At 52.4% G+C, this 18,092-nt stretch overlaps 6 protein-coding genes across 6 annotated transcripts in view; 2 read left to right on the top strand and 4 right to left on the bottom strand.

The window, feature by feature from the left end:
- Positions 1–256: 256 nt before the first annotated feature.
- PpBr36_02434 (uncharacterized protein) lies at positions 257–5,408 on the top strand (the record flags this gene model as incomplete). The annotated part of the gene is made up of 2 exons (XM_029889616.1): positions 257–326; positions 544–5,408. The coding sequence occupies 2 exons, from the start codon at positions 257–259 to the stop codon at positions 5,406–5,408; spliced, it is 4,935 nt and encodes a 1,644-aa protein (XP_029754096.1).
- Positions 5,409–6,263: 855 nt separating this feature from the next.
- Positions 6,264–8,519, bottom strand: PpBr36_02433 (uncharacterized protein; the record flags this gene model as incomplete). Its single annotated transcript, XM_029889615.1, has 4 exons — positions 6,264–7,180; positions 7,271–7,634; positions 7,737–8,217; positions 8,395–8,519. Coding segments are annotated over 4 exons (1,887 nt in total), but the record flags the coding sequence as incomplete, so codon positions are not given.
- A 1,883-nt stretch (positions 8,520–10,402) lies between these two features.
- On the bottom strand, positions 10,403–12,024 carry PpBr36_02432 (uncharacterized protein; the record flags this gene model as incomplete). The annotated part of the gene is made up of 2 exons (XM_029889614.1): positions 10,403–11,664; positions 11,733–12,024. 2 exons carry the CDS (start codon positions 12,022–12,024, stop codon positions 10,403–10,405), a joined length of 1,554 nt encoding a protein of 517 aa, XP_029754102.1.
- A 2,097-nt stretch (positions 12,025–14,121) lies between these two features.
- On the bottom strand, positions 14,122–15,159 carry PpBr36_02431 (uncharacterized protein; the record flags this gene model as incomplete). The annotated part of the gene is made up of 1 exon (XM_029889613.1): positions 14,122–15,159. One exon carries the CDS (start codon positions 15,157–15,159, stop codon positions 14,122–14,124), a length of 1,038 nt encoding a protein of 345 aa, XP_029754099.1.
- Positions 15,160–17,514: 2,355 nt separating this feature from the next.
- Positions 17,515–18,000, top strand: PpBr36_02430 (uncharacterized protein; the record flags this gene model as incomplete). The annotated part of the gene is made up of 1 exon (XM_029889612.1): positions 17,515–18,000. The coding sequence occupies one exon, from the start codon at positions 17,515–17,517 to the stop codon at positions 17,998–18,000; it is 486 nt and encodes a 161-aa protein (XP_029754100.1).
- PpBr36_02429 (uncharacterized protein) overlaps positions 17,575–18,092 on the bottom strand; it is a gene marked incomplete at both ends in the record, with an annotated part of 835 nt that continues 317 nt past the window's right edge. Inside the window, one exon of the mRNA XM_029889611.1 lies at positions 17,575–17,994. Within this exon, the coding sequence (XP_029753469.1) occupies positions 17,575–17,994 (420 nt within the window). The remainder of the gene's footprint in view (positions 17,995–18,092) is intronic.

Here is an 18,092-nt window from a genome sequence, read left to right as displayed (position 1 = left end):
TTGGTTTTGAAGTGCTTGGCTGGGCGCGATCTTTGGGACCTGAGCTAGCTCAACCCAGCCTCAACTCTCGCAAAAACATCGCGACCATTCTAACGACCCACGATACGATAACCATCGCGCAGTTCGCTCATCAACAAAACCCGAAAGATATTTCCTATAACTCTCGATCATCGACAGCCGCTTGAAACTTGCAATCAACCACGCTCGCTTGCGGAACATACAACAATCCCGATGATCGGCCTTCGCGGTCGCGTCAATGGCTTTCAGCGGAGGTAGCGCGGGGGGCATATTGGGCCAGGCTCAAAACCCGTTCACGCAACCTGGTAGTAAGTAGAACACCCCAAACCCCGCGCTTCTGACATCCTGCCTTGTTTGGAGAAAGCTTGCGACAGAGGAAACACCAGCACAATGCCGCTGTTCGGATTCGAGGTCCGCCTGACAACAATGCCGGCGAGCCTTGGTTCGAGCTACTTGGGCTCACGCCTCATAGTCTTAATCGGAGTATGAGCTTGCCACATTGCATGCCGAACTCTCTCCGCAAAGACGCTCAAGGCCTGGCATCCGATCCTTACCATCGAAAGCTGCGAGCTGCTCATGCATTCGCTGAAGCTCACTACCGTACGGCGTTTTGTCGAGGATCGGCTCGGCGGTACAACCCACCCACAACCGTCTACCTCATCCGCGCGGTCGCAAGCTGGGACATTGTGACGGGTCGATGCTTCATCATACTGATAGACCTCTGCGCAGGGAGTCCATCTCCGAACCCAGCCGCAAACCCGTTCTCGTCAGGTTCTCAACCAGGCGTTCAGTCAGCAGTCAATCCCTTTGGCCAGCCACCCACTTTTGGAGCCCCTTCCGCGCAAGCTTCCAATGTATTTGGTCAGCCTTCAGTGACATCTACCACTCTGTCGCCGTTCGGGACACAGCAGAGCAATGCGCAGCCATCGCCGTTCGGGTCCGCACCCACCACGAACAATGGTATAGGTTTTGGAGGAGCATCAACGGGATTCGGTTCAAATGGATTTGGATCAGCCGGCTTTGGATCCAACAACGTAGGCTCGAATGGATTTGGCTCTACCGCTCAAAACGGTTTCAGCAGCTCAGGCAATCAGACACAGCCAGCAGTAGGCGGCTTCGGAGCACCAGCACGATCTGCCTCTCCTTTTCAATCATCGACCAACATGACCAACGGCGCGTCACCTAATCCTTTCGGGTCAACAGCCGGCGTAAATACTGGATTTGGAGGCGGCACTGGTTTTGGAAGTGCTTTAAAACCCTTTGGCGCATCTTCAGGCAACAATAATGCCGCCGCTGGTCCAACAAGTACATCCGGGGGCTTTGGAAATGGATTTGGCAAAGGCATAAAGGGCAGGCAAAATGGGTTCAAGAAAACAAAACCAAACTTCACAGAGACTCTTGAATCCAAGGGCAGTTATGTTGTGCCCGGCAGCAATGGCGAGTACCAGGTCACCAGAAACAAACCATTAGGAGCGGGCTCTAGCGAATGGGCACAGAAGAACGATGCTCATCACAATCCTTTCAAGACTCTGAGTGAGAGACAGGCGGATCCCGCGGCTGTTATAGCTAGCAAGGGCAAGTCTGCGCGATTCACTGCTGCCACTCCAGTTGCTACCCTTGATGAGTTCTCTGCTGCAGTCAACAGCCAACTGAAGAAGGACAGAGTTAAAGATTTGACTCTGCCCCACGACTTTTTTGAACCGGCGAAAAGACACAAAGCTCAAGCGTTCCGGGAGTCACATCTCGAGGCTCACAAGAACAAAGTTCGGGAGTCATTGGAGAAGGGCGACCTTTTGGATGTCTATGAGAAGCAGATCAATCTGGAGGATGCCATTGACTTCCGTGGAACTTGCGAGGAGATGTGCCCTCTATATGAGATCGTGATCAGAGTGGCCGAAGGGATCTCTCAGCTAGAGGAAAAAGAAGAGGGACCAGATGGCACACTCCGTCCTTGCCTCGAGAAATTCGTGAAGCGACACGCGCGCTCCTCAGCTGGTGACAAGCCGCCACTCCCGAGTGAAGTTCGTACACTTGGGGCGCTTGAAAGAACCACGAACTATTTGCTTAACAACATTCTGCAAGGCGAGCATAACCTGAAGGACCGACATGCTTTCCTCTGGGACAGACTGCGCGCTGTGCGAAGGGATTTCATCTTTTACACTAGGATGAGACCGGATGAAACTCTTGTTATGGTGGGCATTCTGGAGACAATTGCTCGGTTTCACGCAGTCTCTCACCATCTCCTGGCCAAGAAGGACGCTGCAAACGCAGAGTATTCGGCCAAGCAAGAGCAGGAAGCATTCCAGAAGACACTCATTTCCCTCAAGCAAGCCTACATGGATTTGAACAAGCAAGGAATAAAGTGCGACAACGAACCCGAATTCATGGCGTACTGGATCGTTTTCTTCGCAGACGATCCTTCGACCATCCGCAGGCTGGATAACGAGATGTTGCTGAAAAACTGGTCCAACTCCAGCCAGGTGCAAACAGCCATCTCACTAGTCCATGCAAGGCTGAATTTCAGGACGCCTCTCCAGAAGGGTCAGAAAACTCCTCGTCAAAAGCCATATGAATACTTCCCCAGTTTGGCAATCGGCGAAGGAACTGCATACTTTGACATTGTGGCCGATCCGTCGGTATCGTACACGATGGCTTGTGTTGCCGAGATGAGCTTTACTATGATCAGAGACAGGCTGTTGAACAGCATGATTCAGGCTTGTGCCAGAAGTCGGGACTCGCCAAAAGACATCACGCCTGCAGCTCTGCAGGAGATGCTGAGATTTGATACCGAAGAAGAGGCTGTAGAGTTTGTGGAAGGTCGAGGGCTCAACTTCTCAGACGACGGAAGTTATCTCGTGTTGACGGACAAGAGCCAAAGAGTGATTGAGACCGCGGTACCGACATTTTCACGGAATATTGTCGAAAGAAAACGCTGCAATCGGCCCCTTCTTGAGGTCATTCGTAATAATGTCTACGAAGTTGAGACTCCACCAGACGCAGTCCAGACGAGGCATCCAGATAGCCCCGAGGGTATGTTCGTGGAGGACTTTCCAAGTTCAAGAACACAAAGTCCTATAAAGGCGGTGGTCCCACCAGTAACAACAAATCCTTTCGGCACCCAGCAACAAAAAGCCCCTACCCATTCATCATTCGGCACCTTCTCAAAGTCGGCCACCCCTGCGCCATCCTTTGGTGCCCCTACTCCCTCCACTCAGCTGCCGCGCCAGGGGTTTTCCCAGGGAAATACCACAAAAGCCTCTTATGTCAACTGGATAGCCCAGGAGCAACAATTGAACAAGAGTTCAGGGAATCCTTTCGCATTTCTCAACGAGAAGACCGATTTGAACAAGGACTTTCCTCCTCAACCATCCTTGTTTGCGCCAAAAGCAACCCCCCAGTCGAACACACCAGCAGTTGCGCCAAGTCCAGCACCACCAGCATTTCAAGTGCCATCTGCAAAACCACCAGCACAGCCGCTACCTGCTCTGCCTCAACCTGGCCTGCCCCAGTTTGGTGGTTTTGGTTCAAAAACATCCAATGCAACTCAGGCGCATTTTTTCCCTAAGCCTGATGAAAAGGCTCCCGCAACTTTGTCTGCAACTCCTACACCATCTCTCCCCTCATCGGCCAGCTCAGCACCGCCTGCCACTGCTGAGACACCAAGTGTTGGGCTTGGCCAACAAGTAAACCAACCCCAACTTATGGGCAGTGCATCTATATCCGGCATTCAGGAGAGGATCGCATCCTTGACAGAGAAGGATGGCTTGAAAAATACCGAAGCCCCACCTAATAGCTTGGCACTACCATCATCTCAACTTTCTATCAAACCGACGCCGCCCGCATCTTCACCACCGGTGCCCAAAGTTAAACCCATCGAGGCATTGACGAAATGGTATGTGCTTGGGGACAAGGGTATGCTCGAAGAATTCAGGGAAAGCTACATCGCTCATCTTGTTGGTCAGGTATTCCAGAAATATCAAGAGGAGGAACGGGAAAGGCTCCGGAGAGAGGAGGATGAGAAATCGTGGGAGGAGGCGAGAAAGTGGAGGACATACAATCTAGGGTTGAAGTTTTTCTACAGGTGGCGTGATATTGCAAGAGACCGGGCGCTTAGTCGGAGAGCTAGAGATGGAAAGGAGGCGATGAAGGCATATAGGGAATCACAGTTGGCGAAGGCCAAGGAGGAAAGAGAGGCAGCAGAGAGGAAGAAGCGAAAGGAAGATACAATGCGAGCGAGCCAAAGGGAAAACGCTACTAGCAGCTTTTTGGATGACTTCCAGATGCGACAAAGTCAAAGGAAAAGCTCACTGGCTAGCGTGGAGGGCTTTAGGGGCCGGGAAAGCCGCCGTAACAGCTCACTGAATAGTGTGGAGGCAGAACTCATGGCTACTGGGGTGTTTAACGGGGTACGCAACGACAGGCTGGCTTTATCGGGAGCGACTCGGGATGACGCGAGCGACACCGACTCGGTTGCCGAGGCCCTTCTTGGACCTAGGCCTACCAACACCAGCTCGACTGAGCCCCATCCGGACAGCAAAAGATCGAACATGCTACGGAACTGGCGAGAAAGCCTCTCGAGGTCAGCGTCACGGGTCAAGGAAGGCGCGATGGCCGTCTTTTCGTCGAGCGCGAGGGAATCATTAAGACGGGGCAGTAATGATATGGACGACGACCAGAGGAGTCAAGTCTCGGTACCACTTTCTCGTACTTCCAGTCTCAGCCGCTCGCTCCGATCCAAGGCCAGAGTTACCAACTTCTCGGGCGTTACCAAGAAGCGAACGGCATCCCCAGCCGGAAGCCTCGATCACAGGCTAAAGGTACCGCGGAGCAGCGGGCTCAAGACGAGCCACTTCAGGCTTCGCGCCATGGGAATGGTCCACATGCCCAACGGGCAGTATCTCCACGAATCGATCGCCAAACCGATGCTTGAGGGCAAGCGGTTCCATGGCATAGGTGATTACGGGCTGCCTGCCGTGAAGACCAGTGACAAGCTAGACCCTCCTGAGCAGGACGGCGACCTCCCTGTGGAGCAGCATCAACGACGCTATTCCCCCCATCACCAATCGCGGCTGTCGACCTCTTCACTCAACCGGTTCGTCACCTCGCCGCCGTCGGCGTACAAGCGCAAGATCTCGGACCTGGACGGGGCCGGGAGCAAGGACGCCGATGCACGCTCGGTGCAGAGTCTGGACATGGGCGGCTCCTCCTCTGGAGGCAAGAAACAGCGTATGAGCGGGGAAGTGGCGAGCAGGGGAGGGTTCGACCTGGCCGAGACGGAGCGCATCATCCGCGAGATGCGCCAGACGGCGGCGCAGATGGAGGAGGGCGAGGCTTGGTACCGCGAGCAGAGCGCGGCATTTGGGAGGGGAGAGAGTCCCTGGGCCAACTAGCGGTTGCCAGGTGGGAACAAAGGGAAATGAGGGGGTAAGGCACCAACTGCGAGGTCTTGTCTTTGGGACTGTCCAACGAGCAAGTGGTTACCTGCGTATTTGCACTTTCTGGGAAAAGTGCCTGGACTTGTTTTTGTTTCTCTTTGACTTTCTTTTTTTTTTGTGAAGGCATGTTATCCAGCATTGTGATAATTGATTATTATTATTTTTCTTTTTTTTTTGTTTCTTGAAACTCGATTGCCATACATTTCTCTTCTTTGTATATGTTAAATCTATTGAACTCATGCCAGGATAAGTTAATCCTGGTTCGACTCGGCCAGGTGTTCGGGCGTATGCGCAAACAATACCAATGTTGATCCCTCCCAAGGGCTTTTTGCTCTGTTGAGATGGTGACTATGATGGGTCGGCGAATCTTTGTTTGAACCCCGGGCACCCTCCAATATGGTATTTGGCGTCGAGAAAGGGATCTTTGGTAATAATGACTTTCTTAGAACAGGTGTGATAGAACTTGTGGAATCCCGGAGGTCCAGCATGTTCCAATACTTTGAATTAGCAATCTGGCGATGTATCACTCATAAACAACCCTAAGGTGATTCTCTAATCAACTATCATCGTACGATCAATACTCACACCTGGTCGCTCAATAAAGGTTACCTACGTCAAGACTATCCAGCATTCTTTGCTCGCAATATCCCAAAAGAAAAGAAAGAGAAAAAAAAAAGCATGAACCAAACTCGCCCCGACCCCAACCTCAAAAACAAAAAGACATCAAATTAACTCCCTTTGTCAACAGCATGACATACACCCTGCCGCCCTCCTCCTCTCTGCCTTCAACTCAGCCGCATCTTTCGGCTTCTAGACAGGCAGGTTCTTCTCCGCAAAACGCCAGACATCAACGTTGTTGTTGGTCAGCCACAGGAGGTGTCTTTCCCAGTAGCCACACAGTGGCTCCTCGGGCAAAACCGAGACCACGGGCAGCTGCAGCGGCGTGCCTTTGCTCAGGACCATGCTCGGATTGAAGGTCCAGACAAAGTTGCCCTCGCCCTTCTGGAAATTGTACAGCTCGTCGACCGGGTAGCCCGGCGTGTCGAGCTCCCTGATCTTGAAGTCAGCCAGCTCCTTCTTGTCGATACCACTGCCGCGCTCGACCCGCCACAGGGCCTTATCCGACTTTGGATCGCCCGCAGCGCCGACGAGCGGCTCACACCGCCACTTGGCCTCGTCGTCCATCGAGAGGCCGCCGCAAGAGAGCCGCACGCGCACCGAGCTGTGCACGCGCTCGTTCGTCCCGGCCAATGGTCTGTCCGTCTCCCTGTTGGTGTCCGGATCCGCCTGTCGGTAGCGACCCGGGTGGCGGAAGCCAGATCCTATCAGCGCCTGAACGCGGCTGGGGAAGTGTATCTGGCCCAGAGCCCAGGGCCGTGCGTACTGCACGTCAGCCCACCGCGGGTCTTGCGGCTTCTTCTTTGGCGTCCCCGGCGGGTGACGCTGGCGACGGCATGAGTCGCCGTTGCAAGTCGCGGAGTCCCGCCCGGTAGGCCGTGTGCCGAAGCGGTACACGGGGTCATTGGCCCACGGCAACGGTCCCTTGACCTTTTGTGGCGTCGCGAATATGGATGGAAGGAAGGAGGGGATGAGCTTTTCTACGGCCCTAGGGGTGACTGCCGGGAAGGGGTGGACGGTGGAGTAGCTCAGGCCTTCAAGGAAGGTTTCGGTGAGACGGTCGTGGTTGAACTCGACGCCGCAGAAGGACGAGAGTTGGTCAGCCATCCCTTTTGTGTTTCAGTCATTAGTAAGTCAGGTGCAAGTCGGCATCATCACGAAGCCGCACGTCAAATAAATGAAAACCAAAATCCACTCACATGCTAGTGTAATGTTGGCAATTTGCTGGTCATAGTTCCCTCCACCAACGTCGCCGTGGCTACCCGGGAACCAGACCTGCTTGAGGAATGTGACCTTGTTTTCCGGATCCTTCTCCCAAAGAGAAGGCCTGTAGGCGTCGCGAGGCTCGTCGAGGGCCAGGGCTTGGAATGCGTACTCGACGTGCTCCGAGATGCGCGTGTTGGCAAACTTCCACTGCACGGCCGAGCCCTGGTGGCCGAGAACCGAGATTGGTGGGATCCCGAGTGCGCCGACCGTGTCCCAAACGCCGATAGCCTTGACGAGAATCGGCTTGGCTTTCTCATTGGGATCTACCTGTGCTTGATATTCACGCGAGTAGCCATTCTGTTTTGGTTTTCTCGCATGTTAGTTTCCTTTAACACAGGCCACACTGGCCCTTTTTTTTTCTAGATTGTTACACATCAACAGCAATAAAAAGACACTCACCTCGACCAGCCAGTCCTTGTACGCCTTCTTCCTCTCCCTCGCCCACTTTGCCTTGGCCTCACCCCTGGTGAGGTCCCAAGGCTTGAGGACGCCCTCGGGGCAGAGGAACTCGCCCGCGAGCCTTATCACACTGGACAGGTTCTTGTAGTCGTCAAAGATGCGGTAGAAACGGTCGAGGCCCAGAGGCCTCAGCAGACCGACGGTGGCGATCATGTCGGCGACAGAGCGGGCTGTGAAGGCGCCCCTCGAGAAGCCAATAAGAACAATGTCGTCACCGTCGACGTAGTTGGTACAGATAAAGTTGTAGGCCTCGCGGACGTTCTGGGCCAGACCCATACCAAGACCGCCGCCCGTCAGCTGATCCGCCTTGAGCATGCCGGTGCCGACTCCGGCGTCGTACCAGACTACCTGGTGCGCGCCGTCGTAGCATGTTCGGCGGACGACGCGGGCCAGGCGCGAGACGTTGGATTGCGGCTCGTCACTGGGGGTTTAAGAGGGGGAAGTTGTTAGTTGGGACTTGGTGTACTGCCGCGTCTGGTGACAGGAAAGTTATGCGTGCTTGTGCTAATGCCGTGGAACCACATATGCTGTGCTTCTTACGGACATCATAACGAATGTGGTAGGGTTTATATATGTATAAGTTGAATGTTTCACTTACCCCTTAGCTCCGAGGGAGTCCATCCAGGATCCATCACAGCATACTATTAGTCTCTTGAAGTGTGTTTGCCTCCGGGGCATCTCATCAGGGTTGGTCATGTTGAAGGATAGGAAAATATGAGGTCTTGCTTTAGGTGCAGTTCCCTTCTATCCTTTCTGTTCTCTTAGGCCGGGCGTGAAATGTTGTATGAGAATAATGGGGGGGATAAAGATATTTGAGAGGTATGTGACTGTCCTTTCGTCTTTCTTGAGGCCCAAAGAGCGTGGGAATGGGCTTTTATAAGTAGAGATATATTGAACAGAAGGGTGCCTAACTGTGCCTTTTTCTTATTCGATTGGAGCCCCTCGGGACTTTTTTTTACCTACTTACCTACTTACTTGGGCACGTTCTGCTTTTTATGAGCCACAACTCAGATCGACTGTGGTCACAAGGCGTCTCTCCTCGTACCTTCCCACCGTTCCTCGCATACTTTGGCACCCAAAGAAAGTACCCATTTCGGTAGCTATACTTACGCAGTGTACCTTCCCTACGAATGAGGGTTGCACAATCGTGCGCCTCTTTCCCACCGCAGATAGTCGGTGTCGTGCTTTATTGGTGGCCGTTCAATGTTTGGGGGGGGGGGGGAAAGGCTGCGAGCCGGGGCTGCCTAGACGAATCTTGATCGGGCTGACATCGAGTTAGTTACAAGCTGAAAAAGAAACAGCAAAACAAGAAAATCCACGAAGCCATTGACTTGAAAACCGAATCACGGATTTGTCCGACAATGTGAGAATACTCGGTAATGCGGCCGTCTCCACTTGATGGCTGAACTGGCATGAGCTGAAGAGGCTTTTTTTTTTTTTTTTGCGGAGCCATTGTCTTGATTTGCATCAAGTCAGCGGCCGTCCGAACGAACTACACAACAGACGTATAAGGCTGCAGGTGGGTATTGGCGATTTTGGTGTGGATGGTGGATCGGCAGTGCAGTCTGATGTAAGACAGACCAAACCAAACTGTCCACAGACAGCAATACTCGGTCAGGAATTCAGTCAGTACCTATTCCGGTATATGTTTTGTCTACCAATCATCATTTACTAGTGACCCATAGGTTTACCTATCGTTATCATCACTGGATAAGACAGCAGTGAAGGCTACCTTCACCCATCGACTATCAAACTTGATGCTGAGGTTAATGTGTTGTGCAACAATATACAAGACCAAGTGGCTTTGTCTTTTGGACCACGGTTGTACAGGTATTTTTTGTGTCGTGCTTCCGCTTACCGCTTCGTGCCGCAATGGCTCGTGCCGTTTATTTTGCTTCTTCTTTTCTTTTCCGTTATTCTTTTTCTTTTCCTTTTTGTCACAATCCGGGTTGAAAACTCCGCCCGCTACCCCAACATTTTTTGTCGTTTGTTTTTTTTGTTGCCAGCCAACCCTACGTACATGGCTGAGAAAGTATATAGCCACTTCTTATTGGATTTCATGCTTCCTTTCCAAGCCATACAGCTTGCTTCCTCATACAGCAAAAACAACTTCGCTGGTAGAAACTCAGTCCAAACTCAGTCCACCATGCCATGATTTGCCAGTCGGCGTGTACTCCGTACCAGTGGCAACAACAGAAATCCTGTCAAGCCTTGTGATCTACAATGACTGAAGAGAAAACCGAGAAGACGCCCAGATTCCAAGCCTTACAAACTTGGACATGCCTCGGCTGCAAATACCGGAGGTAGCGGTGAATAGACATTGCACACAAGACATTTATATCGGGTCATTTAGGCACACGATACAACTCGTCTACTTGAGGAATATTGCCAAAGAAAAAATACCACACAAACGCCCGTTCCCCAACAAGCCCCGCACCCCATATCCCCTATCATCAGGTATCTCCTTCTGGCCTAAACGCCTCGCAAATCAATCAAGTGACATAGAATTGGACAAATGAGATTGTAAAACACGCAATAGCTTTCGGTCCGGTCCCCGCCACAAAACATAAAAAGCATACATGGCTATTCAGATCCACATCCTCAAATCAACGCTTGCCAGGCGGCCCGGGAAAGCTAGTTTGAATTTCCATGCTTTCCTTCAGCCCTTGCGGGCTCTTCTCCATTGATCCCTTCCTCTGCGGTCGCAACTTTGGGCTCTTGCTTGGCGCCGGCGGCGACTGGTGCGGTCGATGCTGCGGAAACTCAAATTGTGGCTGCTGTGTCTGCTGGCCTGGCCATCCCCATTGCTGTGGCGGCGAGCTCTGTTGCTGCCAGATGGTAGGCTGTTGCTGCTGTTGCGCGTGCATCGGCGACGTCGCGGCGTAGTCGGCGGGCACGTACATGGCTACCCCGCCGCCCGGAAGGAGCTGCGTGGCTGAGGTGGGCGTTGCAGACACAGGCGAGCCACGCATCATGCCGGGCCCAGCGTGTGGGGAGTAGTGGGTGTTCTTGGGCGCCGCAGGCAGCGCCGTTGTCGTCAGTTGGTGCAGTCCCAGGGCATCCTTTTCGGATTGTTGCATTTGAGAAAACTGCGCATGCGTAAAATGACCAGAATTTTCAGCCACGGGTGACACGTTGGAATGGTGCCGTGACATAGACGTGATGTACTGTCTCGGCTGTGGCTTGTCATCGCTATACTCCTCGACCGGGCTGAAGTTGAAGGGCTGCGGTGCTGTGGGGGAGAGGTTCGTTTGGCAGCGAAAGGAGAGAGGACTCATCGGGCCGTTGTCGCTGTTCCCACTGTGCGAGAGATGGTAACCAGTCGCGGGGTCCCAGCCTTCCTGAGCCGCGTTGGCGCGACGACGGGCATCACGGCGCTTGCGCACACACACGTAGACAATGCCCGCGATTGCACCCGCAACAAGAACTCCCGAAACGATACCTATGATCATGGTGGTGGTCGGCGTGGTAGATCCGCCCTGGGCATGAGAGCCATCGTTTTCTGCGTCTCCGTTAAGAATGCCTATCGGCCCTGACGAGAATATTGTGTCGTTGAGGCTCAAGATCTTGCCAGGGCCAGGCCGCTGCTGACATCCTGCCCCAAGGGCGATGAGACCATTGCGGACGACAACCTGGTCCCTGAACGAGGCGATACAAGTGAGGCACTTGTCAAAAAATTCACCCGTCATGGAGCTGCCATCAGCAGTGCAGTAGCCGTACTCGGTTGACTTTTCCGGGTCCATGTTGCCATCCACGAGGGCGTCTTTCAGGGCTCCGCACGCTCGGGATGTCTGACATGGGTTTGAACCAATCTCTGTGTTGTTAGGGTATCCGAAGACGCAGTAGTTGAAGTTGTACCGCATGTTGTCTGTATGTGGACAAAAGTGTCAGTCAGATTGCGACCCTGCAGAGTAGCGGCAACTCAAAATGGCTTACACAAAAACCAGCCCTGATCCGACTCGCTGCCTTGAGAGAAACTGCTCTTCTCAAGACAGGTCATACACTTTTTCCACTTTGTTCCTGTTGCCGTCTTGGAATAGTCGTCATCCTTGCAGGATATGTCCACAGGTCGAGTGACAGATGACTTTGGGTCCGAAACATCCTGATCCTCCCGGTCAAGACAAACGGGCGCACACGGTGAGTTTGGCGATACCTGCAGAGCTGATACTTGAGCTGGGATAATCAGCAGTGCCGTGAGTGCAAAGGCGGCTCTTCTTCTGGAGGCCATTTTGTTGGGCTGAGTCTGGAATTCTGGTGGCTTAGTAGATGCCTTGTCGGTGGAATGAAGCTAAGTATATGACTTCAGTCCTTGCTGTGGGGATGGCGGCGATCAGTGGCCAGCAATGGTCGCCCGTTTAAGATTTAATATTAAGATACGTAGTTACGAGGGATTGCGTATATCGAAAAGAGAAGTCGGAAACCAAAACAGGTCTGTAACGAGAGAGTGTGGGTAAATAAAGAAAGATGGATGGCTTGCGGACGAGGATTTCGGCAAGGGGCCGGGAGATATGTACACACATTTGGGGGCGACGATCTCTGTATCTATGCAAGTCAAGCTTCACTCCCAAGCTTCTACATGGCCCCCACCAACAGCACTCGAGGATGACAAGATGGTGTGTAAGAACCGCAAATTGGAGGCACTCGAAGCGCCCAGGGACGAATTGGGAACTGTCTATTCTATGGTGCAGCGTCGCAGTGGTTTACCATGCAACTGTGCGTGATGCGGGTTCAGCACACCAGAAAGCAGAAAGGAGATGTGCTCAAGAGGGAGGTCCTGGCAGAAAGGGGAAAGTGGAGAGTAACCGACGGGATAAGCTGACCAGTCGGGAGCAAGAACCGGCCGCCAGCAGCGCGCTACATGGGGCAGGATATTGGTGGGGTGCCTGCAAGTGCGCGGTGATGGTGATTAGGGAATCAATCAACACACTGCGAAATTTGGTGCAAAGGTCCAATACTAGCTTGGTATCATGTGTTGTGGCCTTGGCAGACCCCAACATAGGGACTGGAGCAGACCGGCCGAGAAAGATGTTCGGTCATCTGGTCGGTAGGTACTCGAAGTAAGTAGATATCAGGCCACATATAACAGCTTCCTAGTGAGTCTTGTTGGTGTCGCTTTTGGTCCATCATTTTGGCCTTGAGCAACCCAGATAGGCTGAAATTTGTCAATCAATCAAATATGTCCAATCAGGACTCGGATTCTGCAAGCGAAGAAATCACCCGACGCGGGGTATGCCGCAATCCAGCCAGTTGGTGGCCCGAACAAGGGAACTTCCTAGCCGGCTAGGACTGATGGCAAAAGTGAGCATGGCACTTTTCGGTTGTACGACATTCCCACAAAAGGAAGGAAGTTCGAACTAGGGATGAGGTGTGCACCTCAACGGGAAAGCGGATTGGGCGAACTAACGCGTGCTAACCGGAAAGTTCCAAGCGAGGAGAGATGGATGTGGCCACAGGATGCTCGGCAAGGCGGGTGGTCAATGCCAGGATGTCAGGATAATCGAGGGCATGGGCGCTTGCCTTGGGCGGCAGAACCGTTATACTGGGAAATGATGGTGCCATGCAATGCCATTTCGTATGTCAATCGTACTGAGGCCGGGGGAAAAGTAAAATGACGGATGAACTGGTTGTGTAGGGAATAGAAGGGAGGTCTTCGAAAAAGTCATTCGTGCTTTTCACGTTCATGTGCTTTTTGCTCCTGCGGCCACCATGGCCTGACCGGGTCTGGCCTGGGCCCGCCCCCATCATGTATCGGTGTGATGGGATTTGAGATTTGCCCATTACTGGCAGATTATTGGGGGCCTCTTCTGTCTTTACCCCTGCTTCTGCGCAAGCGCCCACCCAAATGATTGGGACATTCACATGGGGCCAAGCATAGGATTGGCAGGAAGAAAGAAAAGGCGTTGGACTTGGGTTGATTGTGATTGATGGAAGCGACAGCGGGCGCTTAATTAGTACGCCATTCCTAATGCGGACTGTTTGCCGCTTACATAAGGTCCAAATACATGCTGAAAACAACCTTCTTTGGCAAGAGCTCCCGGTTCAAGGTTGATCGCACTCAACTCGTCGCACCCTTGCTCCTTCCACAGACAGATCGAAGGATGGCATGTCGCATCTGCCTCCTACCTACGAAACTTCTCTAATCTAGTAATACTAACCTCCATTGTATGGTCCTGGGTGTTGCGGTTGATGTATGCCAACCTACTAGTCGAGTTTACTCTCAGTCTTGTGCTTATTGCACGCTTTATTTTCTGATTGGTATCAATAATTGCTCATTTCTAGAGGCTCCAGGCCGTTCTGGCTTCTGCTTCGTTCCTGCATATTCCTGTCAACCTTGTCCATTGATAATAACGTCTTTTCCTATAACCCCAAACTCGCCGACAAACATACACCTCCCCTTTGGACACCTCGCATGAAATGCCACCACGCTAGCCTCTGCCGACGCGGTCGCCCCTCCCGGCGACGTCAGGTTGAAGTCGCCCGTCTGCACCAGCGGCGACGCCGGCCTCTTGTACGGACCCTTGACGTCGGTCGCTATGGCGTAATTGACGTTGTACAACGTCGTGCTGAAGCAGTGGCTGCTGAAGAGGAGGGCGTACGACCCGTCTTTCGCCCGAACCAGGTTCGGCGCCTCGACCAGCGGGCCGTCACGGTCCTCGCGGTCCAGTATCTTGACCGGATCACCGATCTTGGTGACACCATCGGCCCCGACCTCCTGCAGCATGATGGGCGTCGCCACCAGCGGCTTTACGGCGTTGTTGCACTCGCCGCCGTGTCCTATTGAGTTGCCGTCGATCTTGTAGACGACGTACCGTTTCCCCGTCTCCGTATCGAGAAACCCTGACGGGTCAATGACGCCGCCGCTGTCGAGGTGACAGGCCAACGGCTCGTCCAGCGGCTTGTATGGCCCCAGTATCGACATGCTAGTCGCTGCGCCCAGGCAGTGGAACCTCGAGTCCTTGGCCAGCTCGCCAGAGTAGTACATTACATACGTTCCATTGCCGACTATCCTGACATCCGGTGCCCAGGTGTTCTTCCCGCCCGTGGTCCAGTTGCCGGCGCGAGGTAGTGGCTCCTTGCCGAGCATCGTCCAGTTGCCCAACGGGTCTATGGCTGTGGCCACTTGTATGTTTTTGTTGTTGCCGCTTGTTGCAAAAGCGTACCATTTCTTGTCCTTGTCCTGGATGATTGCAGGATCGGGGAAGTCGGTGTTTATGGCCGGTTGCTTGGGCACCTGGGGGTTGATGAGCTGCAGCACACGAAATTGGCCATCGGTTAGGTTGTTGTCGCCCTTGCCGCCCAGCACCGTCCTGTTAAGCATGAGGCATGCCAGGCTTACTGCCCTGATGAATTTTAATATCCCCATGGTTTTGATGAGCTTCTGTGTCCTTTCCTTGCGTCGAGAACCATCTGCCCATCATCCGATGGATTACATGAACGATACACCTCAGATTAAGTATACACCATCTTTTGACAGGATGTTTGCCATTTTTCAAGTATGTCAGTCAGGTACAGTAAGCCGACACCACAGTTCCATGTTGACCGGCTTCGAAACTAGGCCCAGATGGGTGAGCGTCGCAACCAAAGGGTTCATTTCAGCGAATGACATTGTGCGGCTCATTTATTGATGGCTGTGCTTGTATAGTCGAAAAACTCCAATCGCCTCTGCGCGCCAAAACCTAGGTGAAACCCGGAACCCGCGTCGTGGTCAACATGAGCCAGTTTGTCATGAAGAAGTGGATGCTTGGTTTTGGCTGCTTTGCTCGTTTATATTCATTTACCTGGCCGAGTGGGCGCCAATCAAGTTACTACGCCTAGATATGCAACATGTTCTACTTTAATCTTTATAACTACATGCGCTCCTTGATATCGTATACTCTTTTCTATGTCACTTTCGCCTTTGTGTTGTTTTACACTCAGAAGTTGGTACTCGGCGTCCCCCTTACCCACTTATACTACTTTTAAGTGGCTCTCTCTTCGGCGGTTTTGCCCTTCCGTCGCGGGAGGGATGACAATCTAGAACGATCGGATGGTCCGTACCTGGTCTGAATCCAACAAAACCAGCAGCTCAACATTGTGTCTCCTCGGATGCATGAGGGTTCGCTGATCGTCTCATATGCAGCGAGGTTCATCCCTGACCAAAACCATTTACTTGGAGCCCACCATGCTGCAACAAAACCAGGTCTACCTGTGCTGACGACGTTTGAACAAACAGGACGTAAAAACTGGGCACAAGGCTGTAAATCATAGTTTATGACAGTTAGCCGATAGCAGAGGTGATATAGACTGCTATTCTGCTCGATATTTACAGTGAACTGCCTTTCGTCCGATTGCCGAATCTGTACATCCCGTTTAGGATACCCATGTCGACATTACATTCATTTGTCAATATGTAGCAGCAGTAGACATTAGGACACTCAGTCCAAAACATGCAGTCGGGTGCACTGGCTTGACATAGTTTGACGGACTTGAATGGTCATTTCCATGATACAGCCGTGCGGCACAGCTATACCTATTTGTCAAGTTTCTGGATACTTATGCTTCCTATGCACTAATAACGAAGCACTTGGCTGACGTGCATCCTTTTTTTTTGGCGCACACCAAGGTGGAAGTTTGCCTTGCTGCAATAGAGCGCCGCGTGAGTCTAGAAACTGTCTCCTCAAAAACAGAGGGCATTGTGTCGACAAACTTGTCACCTTGAAAAATAATAGTCTAGACTAGTACACTTATTCGAGTCAAAACTGACAAGAAAAAGCAAGCGCGCAAGAAAGCTTAACTCATGACAGGAGTCAAAGCGCATGAATTTTGGATGATATATGTCGTGAATGTCATTTACAATTACAACATTATCACAATATAAAGTCTGTTAAGACTAGACTAGACTAGTACACCGATACAGGGGCCTGATCCATGTTAGTCTGGATGGGATTCCTTGGGACTTCTGTGTCGAGCCGGATCCGGATGACAACAATATCAAGTATATGTCTTGACAATATTTTGAAATAAGGAATGTAACCTGAATGAACTAAGCACTCATTCAGTCTTTGTCTCGAAGAAAATACGACTGGCATGAATGCATTGGATGAATTGAAGGGTTAAACAAATTAACATTGCGCTGCTCGTCACTTCCATGTATCAACACCGTCGTGACATTTACTCCATTAAAACCATTCTAAATAACTTTCCGATATCTCCAAATAGTAAAATTCAGCTGGTAGCAAATATCGCCCGATTCAAGACGCTGGGAATGGAATGTTCGCGCGACGGAAATTTGTCAAATCACAAGGTCAAGACTCTCGCCATGTCGCCACTGGCGAAAGAAGAGAGTTTGTGGCCTAGTCCGGCTGATGCTGCCAGTGCAGTCTTGCACATATGTTCTTTGTCTTCACTTTCGTTACGAAGCCGGGGAGGAGAGAATTGCCGTTCTCTTTGTCAAGATTCGGAAAAGATACCAAATCATGCTCTCGTGCGCAATGCCCTTTGTCCGCTGTGTCCGGGCGCGATGGCCGCAACAACGCCTGGCTCGCTGATAAAGGGAATGAAGATAGTGTGCAGAAAGCCTGATCTCGCACTGCCTGTCGATACTTCAGGTCGGGTCTTCCAGCACAGGGTGATACAATTTGGCCCCTTACCAGAAATATAATCCTTGTATCGTCATATTGCATTCAGCAGGGAAAAGGAAACACCACAGCCCAAGAGCAAGCAACAAGACCATAAAGCCATGCTCATCAAGCTCACCATGGCGGCAGCCGTGGCCATCCTCGCCCTCACCCGCCCCGTCCTAGGTAGAGGGCCAGCAGCCAAGCTGAACACGGCGCGCGCGCCAACCCTGATCGAGCGCGGTGCTACAGTTCCAGCTGCCACTCCCGCCGAGCATCACCTCACCTTCTCCGCCAAGTTTGCCCAGATGCACGGTGAAACAGCACAACAGGACGATATCGCCACCAGCGAGGGTACAAGCGGCGCCGGAGTCCGATGGCCGCCGATCGGCGGCCATCGAGACGCGGCCCACCGAGAGGAGCGAGGCGGCCGGGCGACGGCGTCCAAGCTCAAGGGCCGCAAGGACACCAGGTCGCGGCAGCGATTGCGGCCGCGTGGTGACGAATTCGATGGTCAGGGTTGTGGCGCGGCGGTGCCTGGGTCGATCGGGAGGAGGAGTGCCAGGTTCGTGCAGATACGGCGTGGTCCGGCGAGGATTGCACTTTGAGACACGTCGGTTTCACGATTGGATGCGTGTCTCTTATCTTGTCAATTACTCGAAAAACAACGGCGGCAACAGAAAAAAAGAGAGAAAAAAAA

Source organism: Pyricularia pennisetigena, chromosome 3, assembly GCF_004337985.1.
Source record: "Pyricularia pennisetigena strain Br36 chromosome 3, whole genome shotgun sequence".
Lineage (NCBI taxonomy): Eukaryota > Fungi > Ascomycota > Sordariomycetes > Magnaporthales > Pyriculariaceae > Pyricularia > Pyricularia pennisetigena.
The sequence above is the reverse complement of the archived record's forward strand: the minus strand, read 5'-3'. Positions and strand labels throughout refer to the sequence as shown.